Source organism: Podarcis tiliguerta, assembly GCF_965153285.1.
Source record: "Podarcis tiliguerta genome assembly, chromosome: Z".
NCBI classification, from domain to species: domain Eukaryota; kingdom Metazoa; phylum Chordata; class Lepidosauria; order Squamata; family Lacertidae; genus Podarcis; species Podarcis tiliguerta.
The window spans coordinates 14939224-14954649 of NC_139553.1; the positions used below are offsets into that span (position 1 = coordinate 14939224).

The following is a 15426-nucleotide window of genomic DNA, read 5'->3' on the forward strand; positions in this document are numbered from 1 at the left end:
CTCCCCTTAAACCCCTCTTCTGCATTATTAGCAGCATCCTTCTCCACACACCCCATGCGTGCTCCTTGTCCCTTGAGTGCTTTTCCTTCCCTCCCCACTTAAAACGTGGTTACAAAGCACAGATGCACATGGATCCTCAGGATTTTTGCACTGGGACACCCCAAATTCACCATCAGATCACATAGCATGTCCATGGCTACATCTTGCACCAAAAAAATCACGCACCCACTGTTGCCTGGGGCAGCAGTGGTGCAAAAACGTGGTTACAAAGCATGGATCCACATGGATCCTCAGGATTTTTGCATTGGGCTACTCCAAACTCACTGTCAGATCACATGTCTGTGGCCACAGCATGAACCACAAAAATCATACATCCACTGTTTCATTTAGAATATTTTTTTCCTGTTTTCCTCCTCTAAAAACTATGTGCGTGTTATGGTCGGGTGCGTGTTATAGAGCGAAAAATACGGTAATTGGTTCTGCCTGTCATTGGCTCTCTGGCACCATCTACTGGTAGGCTTCCTGCCTTCTGCCCCACCAGTTGCAATGGCCACAAGCCACCATTGGATTAGAGGCTGTACAACCGGCTGCAAGGCACATGAACACAGACACAGAGCTCTGTCCATTCAGCACCATTCAGCAGCTGCCACATGAGGCAGGGCAACTTTCAAGGGGCGAGGCCAGCTAAACAACAATAGCACAGGCAGCTCCAGTTTGCTCACTGCTTCTCTATCACTGAAAAAGAAGGCACCCTGGTGGTAAATTAGTCTAACCCTTTGCTCAGTGCAACTGCCACAACCCCACCAGGTGGGTATTCAACATCTTCTAAACTACTTCCATGTTGCTCCACTATTGAATAGCTCCTCACATTAAGACTGGGGCAAGGAACCATTTTTAGTATTGGCTAAGGTGGATATCAGCTATAGTCCCAAGGAAGTGGAGGCACCAGATTGGTGAAATCTGCCTTACCGTTTGATTCTGAACCCAAAGGACAGAATCTAACTTTGTGCAAGGCATCCAAGAAAACACTGTGAATATTTCAGTGGTTTCCTTTAATATTTCAGGGTGTTTTGAGGATGAACTATGTTTTTTTATATATAGAAATACAGTGGTACCTCTCATTAAGAACTTAATTCGTTCTGGAGGTCCGTTCTTAACCTGAAACTGTTCGTAACCTGAGACACCACTTCAGCTAATGGGGCCTCCCGCTGCTGTATGATTTCTGTTCTCATCCTGAAGCAAAGTTCTTAACCCGAGGTACTATTTCTGGGTTAGCAGAGTCTGTAACCTGAAGCGTCTATAACCCAAGGTACCACTGTAATGTGGAGGGTTTTCACTCTTCGAAATATCAGCATTTCCAGAAATGTTACATCTCTAGATAAAACTGCTTTGATTGCTGTCCATCTGTACACTGGACAGATCATTGGGTATTTCCTGTTCATTCTTATTGGAGAAAGGGAAATGGACATTCTTGTCTAGGGTACTGCCATGACCCCAGAGTCCGGCAGCTGCCAGGATCCTGACTCAGTTGGATCCCCACCAGGTTCTGGGAATTTTTTTAATGGCAATTTATTTGTTTTTTTAAAGTTTATATCCCGATTTTCACTGCATCTGACTGGATTAGGAAAATAAAACAAATAATAGAAAAAGCTAGAAAATAATGCAGTGTAATCGTTAGCATGCTGTGCAAATTTAAGTATAAAGGGTTGCCGCCAACTTAAGTCCTTCTCAGAGTAGACCTACTGGAGCTAATGGGCCTAAATTAATCATGTGCATTAATTTCAATGGCTCTATTATTTCAATGGCTCTTCTCTGTCCCCTATCCCCCCCTTTTAAACATCCCATCCACTTTCTCAAGTGCAGCGCATAAGAGGCTCTTCTCTTGATATAACTGCATATGGCTTTGCTTTGGGAAATTACACTACCCTGATAATTCAGTCTGGGGTAGAAAAAGGCCCCCATAATATTGCCTTGGTCTGTTTCTTATTTTATGGATCTGAGGATGGATGTACCACTCAGAACTGCAGTCATGTTACAGTTTTAAGCAACCCTTTCCAAATTCTTTCATTTTATGATCAGGCCAATCCCCCACCTTGCCTCCAGGATGTAAATATATGTAAAGGCAAGGACAGGGAAACTATGCCTCTTCAGCTGTGGTTGGACTACAACTCCCATCATCCCAGGCCATTGGCTATGTGGCCTGGGACTGATAGGTGTTGTAGTAAAAAAAAAACAACCCCATCTGGAGGGACACAGTTTCTTCCAGTCCTGTTATAAGCAAACTTTTCTCTTTTTTAAAAAACGGCATCTTATGCTATGGATAAAGGCAGTGAAATAAGGAAACTTATGAGAGGTTGCCACCTAGAGGAGGAAGAAGAAAGTAGGTGCTGCAGAAAAGGCACGCTTGGTGTCGCTAAAACCGAGGGTGGCAGCATTGCCATAAATATATTTATTTTGGAGGGATGAACAGAAGAGGCAAAGTGAATTTTTGAGGACAGTGAGGCATCATCCTCACATTTCCTGCAGTGAGTCCTGCTAAATTTTGATGGGGTTAAGTTTCAAGAGAGCAGTGTTTGGCAGGTTTCAGCCTTGTTTTAACTTCTAAATTGTAATCTTGTTACACAATTTGTATGTGGAAAGTGCAATCTGATGGTGATGATGACTAACAGGCTTGGCTTCAGCAGTTGGCACCCTTGGGCAGCTAACAGGACACATCCTCAGTATGGGCTATGAATGGAAGCTGCAGGCTTGCACATATTGTATGGTGTAGTGGTTAGAGTGTCAGACAACGATGCCTGGGAGACCAGGGTTCAAGTCTTTCACTCAGCCATGAAGCCTGCTGGGTATCACTTAGGCCAATCACCGACTCCAAGCCTAATCTACTTCACAGGGTTGTTGTGGGGATTAAATGAGAAGAGGCAGAACCATGCATGCCATCTTGAGCTCCTTGAGAGAAAAAGTGGGATAGGAAGGCAATAAAAATAATAGAATAGAATAGTCATGTTATCTAATAACACTCCTGGTCATTAATCTTTCAGATGTTATTTAACAAAATGTATACAGAAAACCTTTAAGCAGGTTTACAAAAATAAAAAAAACACATTAAAATTATAAATAAAAAAACAATTAAAAAGGTACTTTCAGTGTTTTTAAAGATGATTAAAATCAACAGTAGCTAAAAAGAAATAAAACACCCATCAACATTCTACATTCTGGGGAGGTCTGCCTAACCAAACAGGAGAGCACAGTGAAAGTGCCTGCCAGATGTCAATAGGCAGGGAGTTCCAAAGTATCGGTATTACTGCATTAAGAGGCTGATTTGTTAAAAGTGTGGAACAAGTATTGTGTGACACCTGAAACAGCGCCGAAACGATCAACTGCCCTATAAAGAAGGTTCCAGCATTTGGGACTTTTTAGTTTAGAGAAAAGGTAAGAGACAACATGATGGATGCTTATAAAATTATGCCTGGCATAGAGAAAGTGGATAGGAAAAAGAAAAGCCTTTCTCCCTCTCTCCAAACACTAGAACTCCAGAACGTTAGAACCAAAAGTACTTCTTCACACAGTGCATAGAACTCGCTCCAGTGATGACACTTATAACTACCAACATAAAGGTAAAGGGACCCCTGACCATTAGGTCCAGTTGTTGTCGACTCTAGGGTTGCGGCGCTCATCTCGCTTTATTGGCTGAGGGAGCCGGCGTACAGGTTCCGGGTCATGTGGCCAGCATGACTAAGCCGCTTTTGGCGAACCAGAGCAGCGCACGGAAACGCTGTTTACCTTCCCGCCGGAGCAGTGCCTATTTATCTACTTGCACTTTGATGTGCTTTCGAACTGCTAGGTTGGCAGGAGCTGGGACCGAGCAATGGGAGCTCACCCCGTTGCGGGGATTCGAACCTCCGACATTCTGACCGGCAAGCCCTAGTCTCTGTGGTTTAGACCGCAGCGCCACCCACGTCCCTAACCACCAACATAGACAACTTTAAAAGAGGATTAGACAAATTCATGGAGCAGGAGAAGGCTATCAGTGGCTACTAGCCACAATGGGTATGATCTGTCTCCAAAGGTGGAGGCAGCAATGATTCCAAATACCAGTTGTTGGGAACCACAGGAGGGGAGAATGCTGTTGCGCTCAGGTCTTGCTTATGGGCTTCCCATAGGGCCATCTTGTTGGCCACTGTAAGAGCAAGATGCTGAACAAGTTGGGCCATTGGCCTGATCCAGCAGGATCACCTTACGTTCTTATGCCAGTTCTGCGGATCAATGCAGTTGAGTGGGCATGTATGGGTTAAAGCAATCCCAAAAGTAAACTGGTCCCAAGTTGTTAAGGGCAATGCTTTAAACTTGGCCCACTAACAAACAGGCAACCAGATCTCTTTGTAGAGGTGTTATAATAATATACATTGCTATAATATATATTGCTATCACTAGGCCTAGAGATTTCTGCTCCATACTCTGTTGGAACCAGCATAGTGTAGTTATTACTGTCATGAAATTCTACTCAATATTGATCCAGAGCTGATCCCAACGTATAGTTAGCAGAGTAAAAACTTAAACATGTTGCAGGATTCCCAAAAAATAGACCAGAGGCAATTGAATTTCATCCAGCAGAGCTTTTCTGCTGCTGAAGGCAAATGAGCATAATGGTCACAAATCCATTCAGGATTGGCACTGCCCATAAGAAATCCAGTTGCAGCAGACTTAATTTAAACTTACAACAACTTATAATAAGACTAAACCTTAACACTATATACAGTCATACCTCAGGTTACAGACGCTTCAGGTTGCACATTTTCGGGTTAAGGATGCGCTGAAACCCGGAAGTACCGGAACAGGTTACTTCCGGGTTTCGGCACTTGTGCATGCACAGAAGCACTAAATTGCGCTTTGCGCATGCGCAGAAGTGCCAAATTGTTACCCGTGCGTGTGTGAGCAGACATGGCGCTGCGGGTTGCGAACGCTGCAGGTTGCAAACATGCCTCCCACACGGATCATGTTCGCAACCCGAGCATTTACTGTACAGAACACCAAAGCAAAAGAGATAGAAAGATAAAGTTAAACCCACGCTCCTTCTGGCCTTATTTTTGTACTCAGCATGGCCTTGACTGAAAGGGACAGCAAAGCCAGTTTAAGCCAGCTGTAATCAACCCAAACATCATGAACCTTTTGCTTTTTCTTTCACACAGAGAAGCTTTCATAACCCTCTTTTTTTTAATAATGTATTTTTATTTTTTTAAAAAATTGATTTACAAAAGTATGTATAATGTCTCTCTCTCGTATTTTTACCATGTAACATTTTTACAAATCAGTTTCATTTGTTGAGACATTAGGAAGAAAAGGGGGAAAGAGGTGGAGGGGGGAAAGATGGGTGAGGGTGGGGTGGGGATGTTTCTATTTTACTTAATATATGTAGGGTTTGGTGTCAGCGTTGCTCGTGCAGGTTCTCTGCTGTTCACTTGTGTTCCTTTGGTGGTGAGAGAAGTTGGGGTTGTTTGTTTGTGATTGGCTGTGGTGACCTTTGTTTTTGTGTGTGAGGGGGGTGGGTGGGTGTTCCATAACCCTCTTGAGTTAATTAGAACAGGAAAGATCTTTACACATCATATCAATACATTCTGCACTAAGAAATGGAAACTGACAGTTACACTGCCATACTCCATACCTGGGAGACCAGGGTTCAAATCCCCAGTTGGCCATGAAAGCTCAATGGGTGACCTTGGGCCAGGTACTGACTCTCAGCCTAGCCAGCTATACAGGGTTTTTGTGAGGGTTAAATGAGGATGGGGAGAAGAACCAGGAGCAAAAAGTGGGATATGAATACAATAAACAACTGTGCAAAGGAAACAGAATCTCAGCTCATCCTTAAACTATTGGAGAAGAGGAGGTTAAGGGGTGATATGATAGCCATGTTCAAATATATAAAAGGATGTCACATAGAGGAGGGAGAAAGGTTATTTTCTGCTGCTCCAGAGAAGCGGACACGGAGCAATGGATCCAAACTACAAGAAAGAAGATTCCACCTAAACATTAGGAAGAACTTCCTGTTAGTAAGAGCTGTTCGACAATGGAATTTGCTGCCAAGGAGTGTGGCGGAGTCTCCTTCTTTGGAGGTCTTTAAGCAGAGGCTTGATAACCATATGTCAGGAGTGCTCTGATGGTGTTTCCTGCTTGGCAGGGGGTTGGACTCGATGGCCCTTGTGGTCTCTTCCAACTCTATGATTCTATGATCACGTGCTTCCCTCTAGTGTTTAATCTGGCACCTGCAGGTACCCGCACTTTTAATTCTGTGTTACCATCAATATTCAAGGCCACTGGAACTTTACTGCTTACTAAAAGTAGTCAACCTGCATTCCCTTCCATGCTGACCAGTTTATCTTATTAGCGAGCAAATCCTGATGTCTGCCATTTGCCAACAACCATCCCAGACCCTGCACTCATCTCTGAAGGGTGGCAACAGGAGAGGGAGACTTTTCTGTAGTGACTTCCTGTTTGTGGGATGGTCTCCCCAGGGAGGCTTGCCCAGTGCCTTCATTACATATCTCTGGGCACCAGGCAAAAGCATTCTGGATCTCTCAGCGGCCTTTGATACAATCGATCATAACATCCTTCTGGACCGTCTAGAGGAGCTGGGGGCACTGTTATACAGTAGTTTCGCTCCTTCTTCCTGGGCTGTGTTCAGAAAGAGGTGGGGGATGAGTGTTAAGACCCCTGGGCTCTCACTTGTGGGGTGCCTCAGGATTCCGTCCTCTCCCCCATGCTTTTTAACATCTATATGAAGCCGCTGGGAGAGATCATCAGGGGGTTTGGACTGGGTGTCCATCACTATGCAGATGATACCCAGCTCTACCTCTCTTTCAAATTAGAACCAGTGAAGGCGGTGAAGGAGGCGGGTGGAGGATGGATGGTGGCTAACAGATTGAGGTTGAATCCTAACAAGACAGAAGTACTGTTTTTGGGGGACAGGAGGCGGGCTGGTGTGGAGGACTCCCTGGTCCTGAATGGGGTAACTGTGCCCCTGAAGGACCAGGTGTGCAGCCTGGGAGTCATATTGGACTTACAGCTGTCCATGGAGGCACAGGTTAATTCTGTATCCAGGGCAGCTGTTTACCAGCTCCACCTGGTACGCAGGCTGAGACCCTACCTGCCCGCGGACTGTCTTGCCAGAGTGGTGCATGCTCTAGTTATCTCCTGCTTGGACTAGTGCAGTGTGCTCTACGTAGGGCTACCTTTGAAGGTGACCCGGAAACTACAACTAATCCAGAATGCGGCAGCTTAGACTGGTGACTATGGGTGGCCGCTGAGACCACATAACACCGGTCTTGAAAGACCTACATTGGCTCTCAGTACGTTTCCAAGCACAATTCAAAGTCCTGGTGTTGACCTTTAAAGCCCTAAACGGCCTTGGCCCAGTATACCTGAAGGAGCGTCTCCACCCCCATCATTCTGCCCAGACGCTGAGGTCCACTGCTGAGGGCCTTCTGGCGGTTCCCTCATTGCGAGAAGCAAAGCTACAGGGAACCAGGCAGAGGGTCTTCTCGGTAGTGGCGCCCGCCCTATGGAATGCCCTCCCATCAGATGTCAAAGTGATAAACAACTACCTGACATTCAGAAGACATCTTAAGGCAGCCCTGTTCAGGGAAGTTTTTAATGTGTTATATTTTAGTGTATTTTTGGTTTCTGTGGAAGCCGCCCAGAGTGGCTGGGGAAACCCAGCCAGATGGGCGGGGTATAAATAATAAATTATTATTATTATTATTATTATTATTATTATTATTATTATTCATCTTCATCCAGGCCTTTGGCTAATGAAACTGTATATGGGGTATTGTTTGTGTTTGTTACTATGTTATGTATTTTTGTGTTTTTGTATTTTAAACTCCCTGTGATCCTTGGATGATGGGAAGTATAGACATTTATTTAATATAAACAAACAAATAAATAAAAGCATTTATTGGTGTTCCTTTTCTAACATATAGAAGAAAATTGGTGGCAAAATGTATGTTCCCTGTAAGGCAGCCTTGAAGCACCTTAAAATTGTTATTCCAATCCAGTGTACCGAGAAGACAGGAAAACACACACACACATTCATAAAATGAAAAGGTCGGATCTAAACAAATAATAGTGGACAGCATGTATGTAAATGTGCTTGGCATCCACAATTTAAGGGGCAGTCCTTATCAACCTATCTGCCCGCCCCAGGCAGCTGCTGGAGACCTCGCACCCTCCCAAGACCACCACCATGTGGCTTCCATGTGAGCCCCTGCACCATGAAGCTGGGTGTGAAAGCAGCCATTTTGAACTTCCGCCACTCCGTATCACTGTAGGAAAGTAAAATTCCCTCAGTGAGAAGCTGTGAATCGGTGTGTGTCGATCTTAACTTTACTACGGTTTATTACTGTAGATTAAAGACTGGCATAACTTAATATGAAAACAGGTTGCCATGGTTGCCAGAGAGCAAAATAGAAAATGGCTACTGCTACAGCCAGGCCCAATGGAGGGGAAAGAGCTGTAGCTTAGTGGTAGAACATCTGCTTTGCAGTCAGGAAGTCCCAAGTTCAACTTGCTAGGGTTTGGTAAGGCCCTAGTCCAAAACCCTGAAGAGCTGCTGCTAGTCAGTGTGGACAATACTGAACCAGATGAGCCAGTGGGCCTGACTTAGTTTTATGGCAGCTCCCTGTGTTCCTATTTTAATCAGCCTTTAAAACACAATGAGGACTGGAAACTTGCTTTGTTTTTAGTGCTACAGCTCAGTGGCAGTCCCTGGTGCCTCCAGGTAGAGCTGGGGGAAATTACTCCATAAAACTCTTGAGAGCTTCTGCCAGTCAGTGTAGACAGCACTGAGCCTGATGGACCAATGCTCTGAATCTCTATGTCCCAAAGCAGCTAGGGTGGGGGTGCGAAGGCTGTCAGAGGTCACTTTGCTGACAGTCCCATCAACTTGTGAAAATGCCACAGACACAAATCCCAAGAGGTCCCCAAAAGCGGCCTGGGGACCTCCCTCCCTCCAGTCCCGCGCCATAGCCTCCTCACCTTAGCGATGAGATGGTTCTGGAGCATGCTCTCACGGGCCACTCCTAGCCGCTCGTTCTCACAGCCTGGGTGCAACTCTGCCAAAGTCATTGGCCTCCGTGGCGGGGGACAGATCTGGCTGACGCTGCGGCGCCGGGGCAGGCGCACCTTCGGGGCGGTCTTCTGCTCAGGGATGGCTGCTGCCATGGCTGCCCACTGGTGCCACACTTGAGATGCCCACTGCTGCTCTGGAATAAGAGGGATCTTGCAGCGGCTCCCGGCTCTTTTTGGGCTGCACCACGTTGGAGGGGAGAGAATGGATGCAGAGGCAAGTTGAGTAGAGAGAGAAGCCCCTCTGGGTTACGTCAAGGCATTGAAAAGAAGGAAAAGAAATCCTGAGGAGCCAAACGTACACATACACTCTCTCCTTCTCCTCTCTGGGGAATGGTGAGGCTGGTTGTCGTGGCAACAGGGGACGCTAACCGTGTTTATAAAACAATAGCCAACAGCAGGGTAGGGCGCAGCAACACCACACCAGCGCAAGGGGTTGCTAAACAACCGAGTGCAAGAAAGCACACACACACACATATCAAACTGTAAAACCCTCTGGCTGATAAGATGGGCCAGCAGTCGTGAAGCCCCAGGCCAACTCTGCACTTAGGAGCATGTGCCAGTTTATGCATTGTCAAATCTGCCATGAACTTTCAGGGCCATAGGTGCCAACTCCTAAAGGGAGTAAATGAGGCAGCCCCCCCCCCCAATGTATTTTTTGAGGGAGCCAGGCCACCTCAATGTTCAGAGGGTGTTCAGCTCCACCCCCTGGTTCCTTGCGATGTCATACATGCGACGTCAGGATGTCGCGCAACATCGCATCAGCGCCCCTCAATAATCTGGAGAATTAATGCCTCTGTTCATAATCAAAACACATAAACAGCTATTCAAGCTCTAGTGCTCAAGAAAGGAAACAACATCCACAGTTGTTCAGGAAAAGCTCAGTTAAGTGGTTGGAGTGCTGGGCCTGGGAGAGACCAGGATTTGAATCCTCACTCGGCCATGAAGCTCTCCTGCTGACCTTGGGCCAGTCACTGCCTCTCTGCCTGACCTACCTCACAGGGCTGTTATGGGGATTGAATGAGGTGTGAACCAGGTCCACCACCTTGAGCTCCTTGGAGAAAAATGTGTGCAATAAATAAATGGAGTAAAAATACTTTTAAAATGAAAAGTAGAACATTTAAATAAAAAATAGTATACAAAAACTTTGCATTCATTATTAGAAATATAGTGACACAGCTTTTAAATTAGATTAGTTACATTTGTTACTGGAAAAATCCGAGGGCTCCCTTGGACAAAAAGTAAAGACACCAACCAGAGTAAATTGGAGCAAATCAGCAGCCTGTAGGCTTGGCCTTTATTGTACTGTTGCAGCAGGATGTTCCCCTCACTCGCAGGAGAGAGGAAAGACCCAGAACAATGGTGTGCAAGACCTTATAAAAACTTTTGAAATTCCCCTCCTCTAGGTCAAGCCCACCCCCAGAAACATCATGCATACATTACAGAAAGGAGGGGTTGAGGGAGGAGTTGTGGAGGTAACCTGAGTGTCCTGTCACCTGGCTGGTTCCTCCTTTCTCCCCTCCCCATGAGTACTTTCCAGGTGACAAAGGGGAGATTGCAGTTTCCTGCCCCCTGAGGGGAAATCCAATCACTGTTCTTTTGTTAAAGTCCGTGTTGAATCCACTCCTGTATGCAGTCTGTTGTGTTTTTTTGATTGACTTCTGTCTGGGACCATCAGGGTTGGCATAGCAACTGGGCAGGGCTCCTATGGATATGCTCCTATGCTCAAGGAATTATGGTGGCCTGTATCAAACCTTCCCCATTTTGTAGTCCTTCCTTCATGGAGTAAAATAAAAGTGGAACAGTGCAAATCTGATGTATGGTTGATTTTCTATGAATTTATAACAGAAGTGTAGCGTATGTAGTGTGTGAGTGTGAGTGTGTGTGAAGTCTGTACAAACTGAATGATGGGGGGGGGGGGTTTCCTGCTACACATTAAAAACAACAACAAGGTTCTTTGGAGATTAAAAGTTGTCCTTTTAAAAAGTGTGGTGGGGGGGGAGACCCGGACAAAGCTGCCAAGATGTGTTGTGTGTGTGTGTGTGTGTGTGTGTATGTATGTATGTATTTGGCAAAAGTGTCATTATGGGGAGTTGCTTTGCAACTAGAATGCTCTAAACACACACACATACACCATCACAGCCAGAAGGCAGAGGAAGGCCATATTAAAAGCGTTATGCTACCACTTTAAACAAACATGACTTCCAACAAAGAATTATGGGAGATGTAGTTTGTTAAAGGTGCTGAGAGTTGTTAAGAGGCCCCTGTTCCCCTTACAGAACTACAATTATTACAGTGGTACCTGTGATAGGAATTTTATGGTTATTTTTATTTACAACATACCTCAGGTTACATACGCTTCAGGTTACATACGCTTCAGGTTACAGACTCTGCTAACCCAGAAATAGTGCTTCAGGTTAAGAACTTTGCTTCAGGATAAGAACAGAAATCGTGTTCCGGCGGCGCAGCGGCAGCAGAAGGCCCCATTAGCTAAAGTGGTGCTTCAGGTTAAAAACAGTTTCAGGTTAAGTACGGACCTCCAGAACGAATTAAGTACGTAACCCGAGGTACCACTGTATTCATTTCCTTTCTATACCACTTTATATTTTTAAGAAGAAATCTCAAAGCGGTTTACCACACATTAAATTATGAAATAAAACAATCCGGAATAAAGCATTAGTGAAGAAATTCAAACATAAAGTATACAAAAGACTCTACCCCTCCACACTTCCTCCCAGACAAAGTACAGAAATAGAGCTCTCCGATCCTCCCAAACTGAACTTAGTGTGGCCTCAGAGAAAACTTTTATCTCTCAGCAAAATTGCCTCTTGGGGTCACAGAATGGAAGCAGGGGAGGAAGGGAGAATCCAAGCACCTGCTCCAAGCAGTAGTTAGGCTGAAAAATCGCTTGGCAACAGTCTTGGCAATCAACTGTTCTTTTGAAGAAAGGAGATACTCTCTTCCTTTTTCATCATAGAATAAACTGGATGTGTGAGCGGGTGTGTGTGTGTGAGGAATTAAGGTATGAATGCAGTAGACAAATTGGTCATCTTGTATTTCACTCCTGTGACGTTCTTTTCTACTCCCCTTTGCGCCAGAATAGCCCCACCGTCACAAATATGAAGTAGCAAGCAAAAATTGCAAGGTCCAGTAGCTGCTGAGCATATCAGAGCAGTTTATTTTCATCAGGTGAAAATGAAATGCCTATGTTTGGTAGACAGAGCGTAAATATTCATATCCGCAAAATGAGCAGATCATTTACATAGAAAAGTCTCCTTTAACTTGATGTACGTGGAAGAGGCATTGATTCTGTTTAGCGATTAAGGTTGCATTAGGAATAATGCATAGGCAGGCCACACTCAGGACTGCCCCCATTACAAACACTTTGCACCACAAAAACCCATTATTTGATAAAGATAAATCACCACCTGATTAATTATCATTGCTTTCTCACACTGTTGGTGCATAGCACTGGCCCACTTGTTGTGCCATTTTGACATCTTGGATTAATTTCCGACATCAGAATACCCACACAAGTGACAACAATGGCTATTTCCCATGAGAACAGTTTCCCTGTTGATTACGACCTTTCCCATACATGTTATCACCCCACAACTCTTATATACTAGCCTAAATAAGTTTCCCATCAAAACATCCTGCACATGTGAAGTGTACCTTAATTACCGCAGCATCATAAATATTTACTAAGAAGTCTTATCAGTTCAATTTCCTTTCAGTAAGTGTGCTAGTCTTATTTTCAAAGCCAGCTCATCTTTGAAAATGTTTGAAAATACAAAGATTTAAAAGGGCAAGGAAGTATTTCACTCACAGCTGTAACCACAGTTCCTTATGAAGTGGGATTGTTAAACCTCTGTAAATTGCAGCTCTGTGAGTGGAACAGGAACCTCTTAACAACTCTCAGCACCCCAAACAAACTATAGCTCCCAGAAATCTTTTTTTGGGAAGCTGTGACTGTTTAAAGTGATAGCATAGTGCTTTAAAGATACAATTGAAACAAGAATATTGAGGGGTCCCTTCAAGGGGTTCAGCTTCTTAAGGAAGACTGGACCTTCGGAGAGTGCACCTTTTAAGGCTCAAAGCAGTCGGGAAATGAACAGAGACCAGACCAGGATATACGAAATCAAAGCGGCTATTAGCCTGATAAATGGGTTACATCCATATTTCAAAGTTTCCCATAATACATCTCAGGATGCAGCATTGCACTGAGATCCAGCGCCGAGGGCCTTCTGGCGGTTCCCTCATTGCGAGAAGTAAGGCTACAGGGAACCAGACAGAGGGCCTTCTCGGTAGTGGCGCCCACCCTGTGGAATGCCCTCCCATCAGATGTCAAAGAGATAAACAACTACAGTGGTGCCCCGCAAGACGAATGACTCGCAAGACGGAAAACCCACTAGACGAAAGGGTTTTCCGTTTTGGAGGTGCTTCGCAAAACGAATTTCCTATGGGCTTGCTTCGCAAGACGAAAATGTCCTGCGAGTTGCTGCAATTTTTTTCCGTTCCCCACCCCCTTTTTCTAAGGCACTAAGCTTCTAATAGCCTTTTAGCAGCTAATCCGCTAACCCCTTAAGCCTTTAATAGCCGTTAATAGCGGCTAAACCGCTAATAGCGCTAATCCGCTAATGGGGTTGCTTCGCAAGACGAAAAAACCGCTAGACGAAGAGACTCACGGAACGGATTCTTTTCGTCTTGCGAGGCACCACTGTACCTGACATTCAGAAGACATCTTAAGGCAGCCCTTAAGGCAGAAGTTTTTAATATGTAACGCTGTATTGTTTTTAACACTTGATTGGAAGCCGCCCAGAGTGGCTAGGGAACTCAGCCAGATGGGCGGGGTATAAATAATATATTATTATCATTATTATTGTTGTTGTTGTTGTTGTTGTTATTATGGCATCATAGATATGTCGCAGAAAAGGTGTGGTCTCAGGTAGAACCTGAGATCCAGGTATGCTGGTCATTCAAATATAGTCTTTCATACTTACTCCATCACAGTACAAAGGACAGTATTTATAGTTTCCAGGTCCCTGAGTCATGTCAAATACCCCCCTTTGTCTTGACTGGGCTTTGATATAATAATAATAATAATAATAATAATAATAATAATAATAATTATTATTATTATTTATTTATACCCCGCCCATCTGGCTGGGCTTCCAAAAAAAATATTAAAATACTGTAATACATCAAATATTAAAAGCTTCCCTAAACAGGGCTGCCTTCAGATGTCTTGTAAAAGTCTGATAGTTGTTGTTCTCTTTCACATCTGGTGGGAGGACATTCCACAGGGAGGGTGCCACTACCGAGAAGGCCCCCTGCCTGGTTCCCTGTAACTTGGCTTCTCGCAGTGAGGGAACCGCCAGAAGGCCCTCGGTGCTGGACTTCAGTGTCCGGGCAGAACGATGGGGGTGGAGACGCTCCTTAAGATATACTGGACCGAGGCCGTTTAGGGCTTTAAAGGTCAACACCAACACTTCGAATTGTGCTTGGAAATGTACTGGGAGCCAATGTAGGTCTTTCAAGACTGGTATTATGTGGTCTCGGCAGCCACTCCCAGTCACCAGTCTAGCTGCCGCGTTCTGGATTAGTTGTAGTTTCCGGGTCACCTTCAAAGGTAGCCCTACGTAGAGCGCATTGCAGTAGTCCAAACGGGAGATAACCAGAGCATACCACTCTGGCGAGGCAGTCCGCAGGCAGATAGGGTCTCAGCCTGCGTACCAGATGGAGCTGGTAAACAGCTGCCCTGGATACAGATTTGACCTGTGCCTCCATGGACAGCTGTGAGTCCAAGATGACTCCCAGGCTGCGCACCTGGTCCTTCAGGGACACAGTTACCAATTCATGACCAGGGAGGCCTCCACACCTGCCCACCTCCTGTCCCCCCAAAACAGTACTTCTGTCTTGTTAGGATTCATCCTCAATCTGTTAGCCACCATCCATCTCCAACCGCCTCCAGACACTCACACAGGACCTCCACCGCCTTCACTGGTTCTGATTTGAAAGAGAGGTAGAGCTGGGTATCATCTGCATACTAATGAACACCCAGCCCAAACCCCTTGATGATCTCGCCCAGTGGCTGCATGAAGATGTTGAAAAGCATGGGGGAGAGGACGGAACCCTGAGGCACCCCACAAGTAAGAGCCCAGGGTTCTGAACACTCATCCCCCACCACCACTTTCTGAACATGGCCCAGGAGAAAGGAGCGGAACCACTGTATGACAGTGCCCCCAGCTCCCAGCCCCTCAAGACAGTCCAGAAGGATGTTATGGTCAATGGTATCAAACGCTGCTG

General features: G+C 45.3%; 1 protein-coding gene across 1 annotated transcript in view; it reads right to left on the reverse strand.

Moving 5' to 3' along the window:
* Positions 1-9814, reverse strand: part of CFAP77 (cilia and flagella associated protein 77) — a 93568-nt gene extending 83754 nt beyond the window's left edge. The window contains exon 1 of the mRNA XM_083424023.1: positions 9028-9814. Within this exon, the coding sequence (XP_083280149.1) occupies positions 9028-9213 (186 nt within the window). The 5' untranslated portion in view covers positions 9214-9814. The remainder of the gene's footprint in view (positions 1-9027) is intronic.
* Between the last annotated feature and the right edge of the window lie 5612 nt (positions 9815-15426).